General features: G+C 45.4%; 1 protein-coding gene and 1 pseudogene across 2 annotated transcripts in view; both read right to left on the reverse strand.

Moving 5' to 3' along the window:
- plg (plasminogen) overlaps positions 1–17,797 on the reverse strand; it is a gene marked incomplete at both ends in the record, with an annotated part of 51,393 nt that overhangs the window by 23,932 nt on the left and 9,664 nt on the right. Inside the window, 4 exons of the mRNA XM_083643221.1 lie at positions 176–300; positions 2,872–3,034; positions 12,290–12,408; positions 16,476–16,596. Of these exons, the coding sequence (XP_083499347.1) occupies positions 176–300; positions 2,872–3,034; positions 12,290–12,408; positions 16,476–16,596 (528 nt within the window). The remainder of the gene's footprint in view (positions 1–175; positions 301–2,871; positions 3,035–12,289; positions 12,409–16,475; positions 16,597–17,797) is intronic.
- On the reverse strand, positions 6,548–10,901 carry LOC310782930 (nephrocystin-4 pseudogene; annotated as a pseudogene). Its single transcript has one exon. The product of its transcript is annotated as a nephrocystin-4 pseudogene (transcript).

Below are 17,797 nucleotides of genomic sequence, written 5' to 3' on the forward strand. Positions count from 1 at the left end.
GTGGGGGTGCTGAGGGTGCTGCAGTACCCCTACTGGCCAGGGCTGTAACTGCAAGGCTAAAAAGTTTACTAAACAAATCAATAAAAAACATTTTGTGAGAGTAGCCTAGCTGTCTATAAAACATGGTTGTTCATTAAATGACTGACGATTGATGATGATTCAACGGTCACTATACCTGGTCCAGGTGCGTCCCCACAGCTAGGCACCTTGCAGTACTCCCAGCGCGTTTCAGAGTCGGTGGTGTAACACCAGGGCATCCTTTCATTGTCTGGGTTACGGCAGTGGTTGTTCTCTAGGCCTCTGAAAGAAAGAAAGAAAGAAAGAAAGAGAACATATAACTGACTCATCTTTAGATCTTTTGGCATTCTCGTGCCTTTGGTATCCTTTGGTATAAAGAGGTGACCGACTGGTGGTGGTTTGTAAAGAATGAGTTTGCTGGGTATAGTTTACTGACATCACCTTGCTGGAATTTGTGGTCCACAAATTTTGTCACATACTTCATGCCAAAGTCCACTAAATTCTAAGGTACCCCTCGTTGTCATTGGGGTCCATCAATCTACACAGTTACCTAGTGTTGCTCTCTGGACTTGTAATCATCACTGGTGGAAAAAAGTTCTACTCGAAAGTTAATCCAAAGTGGTTGTCTGGGAGAACCATCACATGTCGCTGCTACACATTTTGGGCAGTGAGCCAAAGTACTGTAGGTCTGAAACGAGTTTTGCAGGTATTTTGAGTGATTTGGTTACATTAAGCTCATAGTGAATAATTATTTTCATAAAACAGAGGGGAAAGTATTTATTTGTAAGGTTTTGGTGGAATGCCACTGTAGAAAATGGAATGTTGTGGAATGTTTAAAGCCATTTTTCTCACGTTTTACTTTTAGACACAACAGATTAAAATACTCATAACTTCTTATCTGAGAGCTATCTAAGGAGGGCCTTAGACCTCCTTGCACCAAAGGGTCTTGCAATACTGCGGTGTAGCACTAACTCTATTGCAGCGGATTGGGCATGATCAACCCTTCCGCGGGCAACGTTGCAGACAGAGTAGGAAGGCTGATCCGTGAGCGGCTGTATCTGGGACGCGGGTCGGGGTCGTAATCGGCCTCGGCTGGGTGTACTGGGCGAGGGTGTATGATGTTGACAGACCCGAAACACCCCACGACCCCAGTTAACATCACTGATGACGCGTCCCAGCGCATGCTGTAGTATGTACTGTATATATTTGAAACTAAAATCCTGGCTCCCCCTGGCCAGTGACACTTAGGAATAGACTAGGTGACAACCAAGTATAGTTTGGTGACAAGCTGGAGAGACAGTTGATGGTCGGAGAGACGACATCCGGTACGGGATGGGTTTTAGCACCCCAGCCTGGCTCTCTCATGAGGGAGAAATCCACAAACGCTACGGATCAGCCTCCTGAAAATCTACGTAAACATCGGCGCGGCCTGGGGTCCTTCAGGCTAGAGTGAGGTGCTCGGCGCAGGCGAATGACGTGCAGCGCACAGGCCTCCTTGAGGCATCCTCCCTGCCCATGGTACGGCATGGTAGGATTGCCTTTTTCCACGGGAGGTTCTGGTGAGACGAAGGAGGTGCCCGGCCTGGAATCACCCCACAGGGCCTAGACCTCCTTGCACCGAAGGGTCTTGCAATACTGCGGTGTAGCACTAAACTCTATTGCAGCGGATTGGGTGTGATCAACCCTTTCGCGGGCAACGCTGCAGACAGAGTAGGCTGATCCGTGAGCGGCTGCTTCTGGGACGCGGGTCGGGGTCGTAATCGGCCTCGGCTGGGTCTACTGGGCGAGGGTGTATGATGTTGACAGACCCGAAACACCCCACGACCCCAGTTAACATCACTGATGACCAGTGTTGGGGGTAACTCATTACAAAAGTAACATATTACATGTAATATATTACTTTTAGCAGTAACTCAGTAATATAACTTATTACTTATAGGATTTCAGTAATATTATACCAGTTACTTTGTCAAGTAACTCAAGTTACAAATTGAGTTACATTTGATTAAATCAAAGCACATATTTCATTACATTACATTACATTACATTACGTCATTTGGCACTTGACACTTTTATCCAAAGCGACTTAGACTGCTGACTGATTGCTGACACATTTTTGTCAGCAATAGAGCAATCAACTATGCAACACATTCTATGACAACTACAACTTCTGAAGGAACAGTGTTTAGTTTAGTTTTTTTTTCTTTTTTCTTTTTTTTTTAGAAAGAGAGGGTAAGAAGTTAGATCAAGAAGGGCCCAGATGGATATTTCAAAAAGATACAATCATTTCCTAATCAAACTGTGTTTTTATGCAAATAACCACTATAGATGACAATAACAAAGGAAAAGAATAACATTTAGAATTTTGGATTGTTTACACTGACTTCAAGGCGGTTGAAATTATTTTTCGGGATGGTTCCGGGGCGGCAGTGTCATTCTGCTGCTGCTGTTATTTTGGTGAAAGTAATGCAAAAGTAGTGTAATAAGTAATCAGTTACTCTACACAGAAAGTAATATTGTAAAGTAACGTATTACTTTCAAATGAAAATAACTAGTAATATGTAGTATATTACATTTTGAAAGTAACTTGCCCAACACTGCTGATGACGCGTCCCAGCGCATGCTGTAGTATGTATATATTTGAAACTGTCATTCAAAAAGGTATGTACAGTATATATCTATATATACAGGAGAGTTTATAATTTATGGAAATATCAAAAAATGAAAATGTCAAATTTTGTTTTTTTGTAGGCCACCACACAGTTAGATTCTTCATTCATTCCATTTGGGTAAATAGTTTCTAATGCTGTCTAAAATAAGCCTTCCTTATAAAAAGCTTTCTTTGAAACTTACTTGCAGGGGTAGTTGTCGGGGGTGCGGTTGTGTTTGTGTGGTATTTGGGCTGACCAGCTCTGGCACCGCTTCCCAGAGATCGTCACGGCAACAGTTCCTCGGTACGCTCCGCCTTCTCCGGTGGCACAGGTCAGCTCCGGGACGATGGTGGGAGCTTCCGACGCTAAGGACAGAAGAAAGTATATAGATGGAAGGAGCAAAGAGCAGGGTGCGTTAAGGATAATTTTTCAACCTGGACCTTATTTTAATATTTTTTTATGTTTAACATGTTTAACACATTGACTGCCAGACGTTTTTTTTTGCTGTAGGTAGCTTCTGCCAAGCCGTTTTTTGAGGATTATGGCTCATTTTATAAGAGCCGAGGATTCGTTTCAGCTTGGAGTTTGTGAACATACAATATCTCAAAAGTACTAATAGAATGTGTACTTTCTCTGTCTAAAAGAGTTAGTTTGTAGAGTTAGTAGTTATGTAAGCATTAGCAGTTGAATACAGCATGGTTTTAGCGTGAAAAAGAATATTCAGAGATAAACGGCTTTTTGTGAAATTGGATGGAACTGTCACTTTAACCATTCATTTTTGGCTCTCTCTCTCTCTCTCTCCCTCCCCCTCTCGCTCTCTCTCTCTCTCTCCCTCCCTCTCGCTCTCCCTCCCTCTCTCTCTCTCTCTCTCTCTCTCTCTCTCTCCCTCCCTCTCGAGTTGCTTCAACTCCGCCCTCCGTGGGCGGACAAGCTTGTCACCAGTCAGTGCTTTGCTGCTCTCCTGTGCCTGCATGTCTGGGCCGCTGTTTGAGGAAGTCGGGAAGGACTCGCTCGTTTGGAGTTTTGGTTGAGAGAAGTTTTTGCGATTCTGGTCATATTTATGCTGCGTGTTTCAAAGTGTGTTCCTCCAACTGTAATCTATCACCCGATCATAGTAGATCGGCTGAATCTATTATGTAAATTTGCAATCCCGCATCGCCAGCAATCAGCGCGAAAAGGAGAATGGCTGGGCTGAGAATGGCTTGACAAGTTAAAAAAATGCTTTCCTTTCTCTAGCCAGGAGCACTGTTGCCACTTAGTGGGTCGGTGGAATGGGTTGTAAACGTTCGGTGGCTCCAATAATTATATAAGAGATGTAAAAGGCTTAGATGCACAACCCACCGTCAAAAAAAAAAAATCGATGCCAAAAACGTGTAAACACGTTGTTGGCAGGGAACAGCTGGATTCTGAAAACGTGTTCATACGTTGTTGGCAGTGAATGAGTTAACTACTCTGAGCAGAATTTTTGAAATTGACGCAGTATTGAGCGAGATGCAGCCACGTAATGGGCTGGAGCAAAGGCAGGCGGGACATAGGCGCACCGTGCATGTACTTCCTGTAAAGAGCTTTTGTCATGCACATGTCTATGACATCAGTAGCCATGACATCATCAGTGATGTCACTGATGATGTCACTGATGATGAAACCGAACTTCTGGACACTATCCAAACTATGAGAAACTTTTCCGTTTGGCTCTCTCTTCCCCATTGGCACGGCAACATGTGAAAGATGGTTCTCAGCAGACTGTCAACACTCAGCCTGCTTCACATTGAGAGCGACCTGACAGAACACGTTAAAACAGAAGAGATCAACGATGCCTATGCGAAGACGAGGCGTCGCATATTGCTCTGCATTATGGCAAGGCAATAATTATGGGCTGCCGTGCCATGTTTGTCTTGATATGAATACTTTTAATTTGCACTATACAGTAGTCATGATAAGACTTATATTAATAACTAAAACATAATGGTGATTTATAAGAGCTAATAGTTGGCCTTTATACTGTGTTGTGTTGCTAGCTGTGCCCTGGTGCGTTATTGTTTGCGATCAGTGCGGATATTGGTGAACGTGTAACGTCCGCCGCGGTGTGTGTGATCATTGGTCACACTTTTGCATTATTGTGTGCGGTCAGTGCATAGCATTGCTGTTATGAACATAATAATGTCCTCAGTGGTCGTTAAAACAAGTGAGACAGCTGGTCAAATACTTGCCTCATATTAGCCTCCCCAAACCTCAGCCCCCAATAATAATAATCATCATCATTTTCATATTGCCATACTTGATAACCGTTTTATAAAAGCAATAGATCACTTCAGACTGTGATATATGCTCATTATACCACACCAACACAAGGGTGTTTTCGCCCTCCGCCATAAGCATGACCCTTAGGTGTGGTATAATGAGCATATACCATGGCCTGTCGTGATCTATTGCTTAAATATAACGCTTTCATCAGCACTGGGTGCAAGGCTCAGAGCTCAGCTAGACTGCTGACTGGCCGGCCTGTTACACCAGCCTGCTTTGCTTCTATATCAGTTTGCATACAATTGGCATGAAGAGAACAATGATGAGTTAGGTTAGGGCTTTACAGTTGGTAACAAATCTCAGTGCACTGTGATATGCACACAATGAGCAGAAGCATTCATGTAAAGCAAGTCCCCATAATCCAGAACCGGTAAGAAGGTAGCAGAAACCAGTCTTCTTCTGGCCTCAAGAGAGAAGCAAGGCTTATTTCTAAAAATCTTAATAAAACTTAAGTCTCAGCTTTTTAATGAGATTTACGACATGAGGCTTAAAAGAAAGGTGGTCATCAAGCCAAATACTGAGGTACTTGTAACTGGAGACTACTTCAAACTTTTTGCCCTGTAACAATGTCGACAGTGTTCATATAGGCTTCTCCCATTGCATTTGAGAAGTGCACTACACACTGGTTTTGATCAGCGTTTAAAACCAGCTTTAATTGAGAAAGCTGAATGTGAATAATGCTAAAAACATGTTGCAATTTGGCAAGAGCATCAACAATAGAGGAACCGCACAATGGATCACTGTTTATAATTTAAATTGACACCACATTATGGCCTGAACTATTTATGTAAATACAAAATAATAAAGGTGATAAAACAGACCCCTTGGGGTACCTCATTACCAATGTTAGGCCAGGTAGAGGTGAGCCCGGTAAATTGCACACAGAGACTTTTCAGAGAGGTAGTTCACAAATAAGGCCACAGGTCAGATATATGATACTAATCAACCTCTGTTTGAAAATAAGATGGTCAACATTAACTGCACGTTCACACCATACGCCAATCTCACGCAGTTTCATTTCAGCGTCCTTGTTAACACGCAAGTCCGTTCACACCAGCAGCATGCCACGCTTAAGCCACGCTGATCCAATAGTTTCAGCTTCTGTTCTATTTTCCGAGCGTGCTGCGCGCTGATCCCGAGCTGCCAGGCATGAAGTCAATGCAATTTGTGAGGGGGGAGGGGCCCGGCGCTGAGGAAAAGAGACTGCTCCTGGTGTGACCGGTTAGGCGTCAGATCAGCTTGAGCCTGCCTCAAGCTTCAGTTCTGTGTGTTCGACCACCACGCCTTGGAAATTTCAATAAATAGAGCTCCACAACTCATCTTCCTATTCAAAATGCCAATTATATTGTTCAACACCTTCATCGACGCAGTAATAATGCTATGTTGCTTTCTGAAGCCAGACTGATGTTTGGAGAGAATGTCATGCTCACCTGGAAACTCCTTTAACTGCTCACTTATGAGCAGTTAAAGGAGCAATATAATGATTTAAAATGCATATAATTCAACATTTTGTATGGTGAGCCTTGAGTTGCTGCAGCTGTTCGTCTGAATCAAACAGAAGGATTAGTTGACTTTCATGCAGAGCTCATCTCCTCTGTCTTCTCCTCTGTGCTCTTGACATAGATGAGAATGTCCGTGGAGCCGGGACTCTGGCTGGGGGAGAAGCACAGTCTGATGGAGTAGCTCCCCTCCGCCAATATGGAACTAAACTGGAGCAGGTCTGGATGTCCGAAGGGCAGCACGAAGGGCCTGCCTGCTGGTGTAAGAGTTGGTGTAGGTGATCCTCCTGGAGCTCCCGTTAACGCTGCCCACCGGGAGACTCACTTCAAATGCCTTGGACTGCATGGGCCGGGGGAAGTTGGAATGCATGGGCCGGTGAACATTGGACTGCACGGGCCTGTGGATGTTGAGGCATAACAGCCATGCAGTGACGAGCCGCCGGTGCTCCACGTCCACGGCGCTCACGTACAGGAAGCGGCTGCCCGCATGCCACGGCTGCACCTTCAGCTGGAGCTCCTGCACCTCCCCGGGAGGCAGAGCAAACACGCCCACTGGGTCCAACTTGATCTCCTGCGGGTGCGAAGCGAAGCACTTGACCTTGCGAACGGCCTTCTTGCCCCGCAGAACCAGCGATTGACAGGTCTGCTGACCGGTCATGCAGCTGACATCCACCCGCTCCAGGAAGTGCACGTAAATCCGCCAGATCTGGGAGGGTGCTGCGGTCCACTTATCAGTGAAAACCATAACAAAGAACATTTTTATGTGCGGACTGGGACTTCCCGGCACTTCCAAGTACACATCCTGCGGCTCTCCCGGTGCCAACATCCGTGTCTCGCAGATGACATTGGGGTCACTGCAGCGTACGGAAATACAAGTCCCAGCATCTGGGAATGTGGGGTCGTGCCAGGGCGGCAGGCGGATGGCCTTCTTGAGGAAGCAGAGTTCAGGGTGGTAGAGTCGGAAAGCCTGGTCAACCACATGGGGCATGGGCTCCACGCTCACCTGGCAGATGGCCATGGGCTTGCCGTCCTCCGCTTTGAATGTCATCTTGATGGTCTTGGCCAACACGATATTGGATAGATTCTTCTTGGCCATCTGAGAACTTCTGTCTGTAGGTAGGACGCTGGGTCCCTGAAGGGCTGTGGTGTGGTCGCAAAGGAAGCTCTGGTATTTCAGGGGGATGTGGATACTCTCCTGTGGCCAGAGGTAAACCCTGGGCCCCAGGACGCCCTCCTCTAGGTGGAACATGTTCTCCTCTGGCAGGGTGGGTGTTTTTGTTAGCGCCTTGAAGTACTGCCATTCCTCTGTGTCAGTGATGACACTGAGCTCTGGGTCGTTACTGTGGATAGTGACCATCTGCGGTACATTAAAGGGATTTTTAAGAACAAACTCTATGTACTCGGCAGAGCCCAGGCTGGCGTAAAGCAGGTGCTGGGTGGTGATAGCCTGACTGAGCATGTTGGTGATGCCATCTGCCTTTCTGTGCTCCTGGTGGGGCTTGATCTGAAGCAGCTCTCTGGCCAGCCGGGCTTGCTCCTTCCCCGGACCCGTACTTGCTTTAGCTTGGTTCTCAACGTCTTCATTGTCCTCCCGCCGATGCACTGCAGCCATGCGGTTCAGTTTGTGCCGGCGGCCGTCGCCGGTCTCGTCTAGGTCGCATCTGCCAGGAGCTAAGGCATCGGCTTTGATCTTGTTTCTGAACGCCATGAGTTCCCCATCTGTCTCCAGCCTCTGAGCTCGCGCCATGCTCCTCTCATTGAGTTGCAGGATGTTGTTGGAGGACAGGCTGCCTCCTCTGAAGCCAGCAGGGCTGTCACGAGGTGTGATGATGTGGGCACGAGACGGCGACACATCCCCTGCCTTCCTCCAACTAGGATCCATTGGGCAACCGATGTTGCCGGTGCGTACGTGGAGCCTGCCTTTAAGGACTGTGTGGATGGTCATGGGGCCAGGGGGTGAGCGACGCCCGATGTCAGCACCTGTCATCAGGGTGTCCTCGCCCATGTAGTCGGTGGTCAGCACCTCCACCTCATGGAGGGCCTGCACTGCCGATCGGCCCTGACGCAACATATACTTGAGCTCAATGGCGGTGGACCCTATGAGGAGCAGTGAGTCACTGTCCCAGATGTCAACTTGCATGGTATAGAGGGCCAGGTAGCGCAGGAACCAACACTTCTCGCCTGGCCTAAGGAAACCCTCATCTACTCTGAAATGGATCTGCAGCCCTGGGCAGCCTGAGTTGACAGTGCCGTCTTTGTCAATAGAGGCCAGGATGCAGGGAAGCGGATCGCTGGCTTTCTGCTGGACCTTGTCACTGTTCCGTAGTTTGAGTTGCTGGGACATAACTGGTGGGAAGCGATAGAACTGGAAGGTGAAGTAAATGTTATCGGGCCAATCAGGATCAACACCCGCCGTGGGTATCCTGGAAAATGCCAAGAACTGGAACACCATCAGATTGCCTGTCAGGGAGTCAGCCTCTTCACGCTGGGGGTCAAAGTGCATGGGCTCCATGGGGTACAGGACTTCAGCCACTTGCCCATCGCCATCCAAGACGTCTGGATAGCCGGCGGAGTGGAGAAGTGCCAGGGAGCTCCTGGAGCTGACCGAGCAAGAACTGGGTGCATTCCTTCCCAGAGTGATGACAGGGGCATGGACAGGGGTGAAGGGAAGCTCCTGCAGCTGCTTTCTGACATCCTGAACTGACGTTGACACATTCCCGCCTGGATCAAGGTCCATCTCTAGATGGGCAATGTTGCTGGCAGCCGAGCAGGCAACATGTGACAGCTGGTGGGCCGATGCCAACAAGGAAGAATGGCGCAGAGGGGGAAACGGCTGTTGCCATGGCAACGCAGAGGTGGAGTGGCTGATGGTTGGGTAGCGTGAAGTAGCTGCCAGCTGAGACAAGAAGAGCCCTGGGCCTCGAGGTGATTCTCGATGCGAAGCCAGTGGAGGTTTCTGACCATGTGACGTTGATGAGGGAAATCTCTGCCATGGTACATCCTCCTGCTTGGTCCTCAGAGATGACTTGGGGCTGGACGGCTTCCCCTCCAGAGCGGACCACAGGCAGAACCGCACCATATTTTCCTCCTCCCAGACCTGGGATGTGCTCGGAACTGAGGGGTTGGTGGCTTTGGTAGGTGTTTCTGTGGTGTAGACCATGACTCCATAAGGGTTTGGCACTGCACCCCCCAGCAGGACAAGCTGCATCTCTTTCCTCTTCCAGTCGGCAGCCTCCTGGAAGGGGCAACAGACGCCCCAACGCAGGCACTGCATGAAGGCAGCCCGGGATGAGGAGGTGGCAGACAGAGTGGTCTCTCTCTCGATCGGAGAGAAGACATACTCCAGCTGGAAGACGATCGCCAGAGACTTGTGTTTGATCAGCTGGAGCTCCAGGCTGCTGCGAAGGCTCAAAGTCTGAGAGAGGGCTGCCGACGCCACGCTGTCCTTGGGCAAGGCACCATCTTTGGAGGGGCTCTCTGCCTGGTCCAGCACCACCACCTGGGGCTTTTCCAGGAAGCACCAGCCATTATGCACCCCGACATGGAGCCGCCTTTCCTGGATGACAACCATTTTCAGTGTATCCTCTGCTTCAGGATAATTTGTGTTGTGGCAGTCGGCATTGATCAGGTGCAGTAGCTGGCTCTCAAACTTCTCCAGGGAGGGCTGGAAGAAGACAGTCAGTCTGTCCAGGGTGTAGGGCAGCATCTTGAGCAGCTGAGGCCTCAGCAGAGCATCTCCTGTTGGAGAAGCTGCCAGCCCGGGAATGTTCTCATCTCCAGACACAAGGATGTTTTCAGGAAGAAGGTGAGTCACAGAAAGCAGTGCCGGGTGGCTTTTTACCACGCAGTCCAAATGAGCTCCATCAATAGTCTTCAGGAGATTGCCATATTTGTCAGTGTCCTTCAGCAGGGGATGGAGCAGCAGGCTCCTTGGTGATCCATGGTGCAGATTCAGTCTTCTGTCCCCGTCTGCAGCCGGAGCCTTTGGCCTGTTGGCAAAAAGCTCCAGGACAGCGAAGCCTCGCCCCAGGGCCCAGAGGGAGCCATCTGGCCTGGCCGTCAGTGTCGTCAACTCCAGGACCGCCACTGTGCTGGGCAGCCGGAGGGATGTATGGAAGTACAGGACCTCGTTGAACAGTATCTTGTGGTTGTTTTTCATCTTCTGGGGTGAGCTCCTCCATGTTTTTCCGAAGAAGTGTTGATGATTCCTGTCAAAAAGAGTCACTCGCAGCTGGTAGATCACACTGGGTTCCCCCTCTGAAACCTCCTGCTGCAGTTGAGCTCCAGTGAGCCGGGTGAGGCTGATCTGGAAGCCATGGTGGGAGTGAGTGAGGTGGGTCTGTGCAGCCAGGCAGACTGTCTGTCTGTGTGAGGGAACCAGTCGGCCTCTCTCAAACACTCCTCTCCAGCCCTGTGTCACCGAGGACATGTCCTCTACCGGTAATATTTTATCTTCTGGGTCTAACAGAGAACTTTGGGGATAGCATTTCAAACACTTCACAAAAGGTGTCTACAACAGTCGTTAAACAGAAAATAGGTTTTCTTCCCCATTGTCACTTGAGCAATTGCAGCTGTGATGTCATTGGTAATGTCTCAGTGATGATTTTATTAGTAATGTCACTCAAGCAATTGTGATGTCATCGGTGATGATGTAATCAGTGGGGATCACATGAGTGATGTCACTGGAGCAATTGTGATGTCATCGGTGATCAGCCCCGTGTGTGCCCATGTACGAAGTGTTTGCCCATGTGTGAAGCCAACGCTTCGTACATGGATAGACACTCTTACCAGGCCTCGGCCCCTAGTGGCCACGTATGAGATTGGGGAACTGTCTACTGGCCATGCCGTTATTAGACTCTGGCCTGGGCCCTATCTTGGTACAGGCGATATCCCTTATTTGCGCTTGCGCACCTGTTTGCACGTGCCTTAAGGCAGGGAAGATTGCTGTCCAGGTGTTATGCAGAGTTTTGCACCCCTGCCCGGCAGCAGCTAAATGCATCCCCACCTCACGGGAGCATATTGTAATGATTTATACAGAAACATAACTCTTTAAAAATGATATAATTGTTTGGGTAGACGTGACCTCCCTGTTTTTAAGTTAAAACAGCCCCAAAATAGGGTGGCGATTAAATTACTCACGGGGAAGCATAACTCGTCACAACAACGGACGCAAATGCAGATTAGAGGTATGCCAAATCATTTATGCAAATTGGATTTGGGCGGTGTTCACCACCAGAATTATTCACAGGTGTGGCCTGGCAATGGGCGTTAGATCAATCAAACCAGATTCCCGTCTTAGTCCCTGTAATACAGTTTGTGTGAGGCATCCTGTAATTCTCCCCATGCGTAATTTGGATAGGTGTAGGCCTATTGACTGTATATATTATCCCTATCTCATAACGACACCATCACATCATATACCCGTTAAAATTTGGGTTATTTTGTTGACTGGGGTGAGACAATAGAAACGTGTTTGCAGCGGGTAAACAGCAGAGACAAAAGAAAAGATTGGAGGATTTACAGTGGACTCAATTAAAACTCGGTGAAACACTGAGCTGCCGCCGAGGACAGAGAGAGATGGAGAGAGCTTGTGACAGATCGGCTGTGATGCCAACGACCCTCCGGCTTATAGCAGGTGAAGGTGAATAGCCTATTGCAAGAGTCCAAGTGGACGTTTGAGCCAGATTCTAAGAAGTTCCGTCAAGGTGTTCCTGAGATATCGCGTTAACAAGCATTAAGAAGGAGTTGAGTCACATGTCTGCCCTGAGCCATGCATTTCAACATACTAAACATACTGTATGAGTTTGGAGGACTCACTGCAGCGGGGTATAGAGCAGAAGTCCCATCGTTTGGAGGAGCTGGTGGTGAAACACCATGGTCGCGGGTCTCCATCTGGGTTCCTACAGTAGTTCTCCTCGAGATACTTCTCTGGAAGACTATCATTAGAGAGAGAGAGAGAAGCAGAGAGAGAGAAGCAGAGAGGGGGTAATGCTTTATTTAAATTATCCAAAGTTGATGCTCGAGTAACAATCAGCGCTGGGTTTCAACATCTGCTGAATATCTGTTCTGATTACGGGGTCCAATTTGATGTTAAATACAATGCTAAGAAGAGTGTTGTTATGATCTGTAGAACGAAAGAGGACCGGGATCTTGCTTTTCCTGTCTTTCTTTTGTCTGAGCATGCTCTATGTGTCTGTGACAAAACCAAATATCTGGGCCACTTCATCACTGACCATATGGGTGATGATGATGATAATAGACAGCGGCGTGTGTTATACATTCAGGCTAACATGTTGGTCAGGAAATTCCACTCCTGTTCTGATGATGTAAAGATCGCACTCTTTAGGGCTTACTGTACCCCTATCTATACTGCCCCCTTGTGGGCAAAGTTTAAGAAGGCAAGCATGCATAAACTTCAGGTTGCCTATAATGATTGCATGCGCATCTTGCAGAAAAAGCCCAGGTGGAGCAGTGCTAGTGACCTGTTCTGTAAGGCGGGGGTCGCCACTTTCCAGGCGCTCCTGAGAAATCTGAGGTACAGGTTTATCTGTAGATTGAACGTGTCTCAGAATGTTATTATTAAGTTGCTCACTGATCCTGGGCTAAGCACTGTGAGATACCAGTCCCATATGTGGAAACTCTGGTATGACTCTCTTTTATAATGTACTTTTGTTCTTTTATTGTGCCCTTATGTGCTTTTTGTAATTGTGTATGTGTCATCTATGGACCAAGCGTCTGCCAATAAAGGTTTGATTGATTGATTGAATCAGGTAGCAAAAAGCAGATGTTCAACAAAGTGTCACATGCCTATTGGTTGCATCTCTACAGTACAGACTACATGTATGTGACCCTTACACTTGGGTCACCTAAGCCTAACATTATCCACTTTCTTTAAACCCTAACCCTAAAACTAAATCTAAACCCAGACATTGAATAGACTAATTTTCACACTATTGCACTCAATTAGTGGTTGCTTGCCCGATTATGATCACTGACTGCAGCTACAGTATGCAAACAATGTCCATCTTAACAAGTCTTTAGTCTATTATTGAGTGCTGAAATCTGAATGTTTTGAAATTTTGTGAAAAATCTTGACATTGGGCTTAGATAATTCCACTGGTTTCCAAAGCAAATCAACTTGTTTAAAAATGCCGAGCCATATATATACTATATATATATATATATATATATATATATATATATATATATATATATATACATATATATATATACATATATATATATATATATATATACATAGCAAATCAACTTGTTTAAAAATGCCGAGCCATATATATACTATATATATATATATATATATATATATATATATATATATATATATACATATATATATATATATATATACATATATATATATATATATATACATATATATATATATATATATATATATATATAGGGCTCTCAAACGATAAATTTTCTTAATCGCAATTAATCTTGCGATTAACTATAGTTAATCGCGATTAATCACATTTTTGTATCGCATGTTTAAAAAGCAATTATTTTATTTCAAAGCATTTTTAATTCAATATTAATAATTTTCTACCAGTGTGTCGTGATTGGGAATCAAATGAATGCAAATAAATGTACTTTGTGATCTTGAATTTTAGATTTATTTTCAATTCAATATAAGTGCAATGTAGACAGGAGGTAACAATGTCTACAAAATATATCTTGAACAGAAAATAAATGCACAATTGTAAAAAGTGCAGTACATGCTCCAGAAGCGATACTTCCGGCGGCGGCGCTGTGGAGCAGTCGAAACCCAAAATGACACAGCCGAAGAAGGCTGTGTCTGAGCTAAAAACTTTGGCACTTCCATGTAAATAATGGCTCGGTATTGGAAACTACGGAAGATTTTGGAGTACATTGCGGCGTAGCATTGGATACCAACATTGTGTGTGAGGTAGGTACAGTTTTATTGTGATTGATAACGTGTATATTGTGTGAAGCCCTGGAGCTACCCTCCCAGTGGCTAGAGGACCCGCGCATCCGAGACTCTGAAGGAAGAATGACTGATGAGTCTCGCTTTGAGGCTAGGGTGATGCTGCTCCGGTATGCTTAGCTTTTAGGTGATACCTCAAACTCGATGTACTTCGCTGATATTTTAATTCCGTTTTACACAAGGTGCAAACTACTGTTGACTTGTGCACTGTTCCATGCCTGCAACAGCAGGAGAAAGGAAACCGCTGCGACCAGGTTAGACTACAAGGGTGCGTCGAAGGGACAAAATAGCAGCATGCGATTAACGCGATAAAAAAAAAGAAACATGTTATGGTCGGCCCTTAATCACATCACGATTAACGCGTTAACGCTGACAGCCCTAATATATATATATATACACACGTATATATATAGTGTAGTGAGTGCACCTAGACCACATTTTCGGACTCGCCCTCCATCGGTCTCGGTCTTGTCTCGGTCTCGGGCAATGTGTCGGGTCTGTGTGTCAATCGCAACCAATAAGCTTGCAGTTTGAAAGTGTCTTAACGCTGTAGCTCCTCCCCTCACGTTCATGCACAAAGGAAGACAACACAGGTCAACAAGGTGGCTGGAGACAAACCACAAAGGGGGCGGAGTCATAGGTCATAAGGTGTTTTTCATTCTGTCCACTGTGTCAAGCCTTTCTGAAGCTCAGTGATATGAAAGTGTTTCAGATCAAACGATTGCATTCTGTCACTGACCAAGACCTGTACAGCCATTTATATTTTACTATCATTCCTAAATACATGTAATGATTTATTTCGTTGTTGTTAGCAGAGCAATAGTCTAAAGGTTAAATGGTCGCGTATAAATGGTCTTGAAAATGGTCTCGCATTTGTTCTGGTCTTGGTCTTGATCTTGGTCTTGGTCTTGGTCTTGGTCTTGGTCTTGGTCTTGGTCTTGGTCTTGGTCTTGGTCTTGGTCTTGGTCTTGTCTCGGTCTCGCCCCTCCTCGGTCTTGGTCTTGTCTCGGTCTCGGGTTAGGTGGTGTCGACTCAACACTAGGTGACGTCAGCAAACTGTACATTACTGTTATGAATGAAATCTTGAAAAATGAACTTTTGATGTGAAAAAGTGTGAAAAACTAAATAAATTAGATTTTTGTTATTTTTTTGGCATACATTATTAAATAGGTGCACTGAATACCCAGGTATTTGAACTAAAAGAAAAGAAAAGTCATTTTTGGCTTCAGCTCGACTTTAAATGCTCTATGAAGTAAATTTGGAAAAATGTATTTCCCAGAATACTCTAGCTGGGTTTCCATCCAAATGTATCGCAACTTTTAATCGAATTTTCAGAAAGTCTGCAAAATAAAATGCGAAATAATGTGCGTTTCCATCCACTGCTATTTTGCAATTATAGAGCTGTCAATCACCTGGTGTTTGAGGCTGTCTGAGCTGCTGATCAGCTGCGAGACCCAATATACAGCTCTATTAAACACATCTAACTTTATTCATTTAAAGTTTCTTGATGATCTACAAGTAGACAAAGGTACCACAACGCCATTTCTGGATTACCAGGTGCGACTCCGCAAGCATAATGTTATAATCCACGGAGCAGATAGTAAGTGAATACAATTTCATTCAATTCTAGAAGTGAGTCGCCTTAAAGTTAATATCCCAGTCTTCTTCTGTTTACCACGGTGGGTATTGTGCTGCGTATTTACCATGATTTACCGTGTGTAGCCCTATTGTGTAGGTTACACGGCATGTCATGTTTTGCAGTGATCAAGGCAAACTGTGTGGTTTTTGAATGGAGAGACAATGGAATATGGCTTAAACTGTTTCCACCGCACATATCGCATTTTCCTTTTATCGATACACCCGACTTTTCCGCATCCCTCAAGCGTGAAAACTTTTTTGCGAAATTTGGAGGCAGCGTTTTCACTGAGTTTTTTATGCGCAAATTGAAATTTCGCATAAAAACAGGTGGATGGAAACCCGACTAATAACTCCAGCCTAAGGATGCCTTTTCGATTGGTGTGGTATGGGTCTTACACGCTGGGGATGTAGCCGTGGCTCTGTGGCTTCTGGGAGTCCCAGCGCTGGCAGGTGAAGCCGTTCTCTGTGGTGGAGATTTTCCCTCTGTAGTCCTCACCACTGCAGTGTATACACTCCTCTACAGGGGAACACACACAAACACACTGCCTGTAGGAATATCTGTCCAAGTATACATGTATGACACTGTATACATGTAATAGGGGTGTCACAATATATCGTCCCACGAAATTTCACGATAGTAAGTAGACTATCTATGGATATGTATCGTTGAGATGAAATCTCATATCGCGATTTTTTTTTTTTTTTTTTTTTTTTTTTTTTCAAAAATAGACTAAGAAACGTCTTTGTTTGTTGAAGTTCAATGTGTGGAAAGTAGTTCAGTTGAACAAGTCTCTGAAGAGACACATGAGAAGTTATACAGGAGAGAAACCATTCAATTGAGTTTCTGGCAAAACTGTTTACTTGACAGGAAAAACTGAAGATGCATAAAAAATAGACTAAGAAAAGTCTTGTTGTTTGAGTTTGAAGAAAAACTGAAGATGCATAATGAGAATTTATACTGCTGAGAAACCTTTTAGTTCAAAGTAAATCTAAGTGACGGTGTAACTCATTCTATTTCAAGATAAGCCTTATCTCCAATCTCATGTTTTTTCTAGTTGTTATTGTAATAACAATTTCCCACAACAGCATGTTTTGTATTTGTGCATTTCAAATAAAATACTACTTTTCCAGTCATATATTGTCATTATTCAAGTTTAAAAAAATATTGTTAAAATCGTATCGTATCGTATCGTTATCGTGAACCCAGTATCGTGATACGTATCGTATCGTGAACTGAGTGTATCGTGACACCCCTACTGTATAATGATGTACTGTATAACTAGAAACTATGGATGCTTGTATGCCTAGACAAATGCTCTCTTCAAATATACATAGCAAATCGTATCATATTTCTACCTACTGTGTGTGTGTGTGTGTGTGTGTGTGTGTGTGTGTGTGTGTGTGTGTGTGTGTGTGTGTGTGTGTGTGTGTGTGTGTGTGTGTGTGTGTGTGTGTGTGTGAGAGAGAGAGTTATTATTTTTACTTTACAGGAATTTAACAGAATGTATTTTACAGGTCCTTTCACACATTGAGCATTAGATGGCTTTCAGCCCAACTGGAGACGAAACCACAATGAACTAGAACGACCGCAACGCAGACTTATGCCTCGGCCATTAGTTCATTCTTGAGTCCAAATCGCCATTTGAGGCAAATTGGAAGAAATTCCGTCAAGGCGCTCCTGTGATGTTGCGTTACAGAGCTTGGAAATTGGGTGTGTG

This window comes from Poromitra crassiceps, assembly GCF_964638095.1.
Source record: "Poromitra crassiceps genome assembly, chromosome: 9".
Lineage (NCBI taxonomy): Eukaryota > Metazoa > Chordata > Actinopteri > Beryciformes > Melamphaidae > Poromitra > Poromitra crassiceps.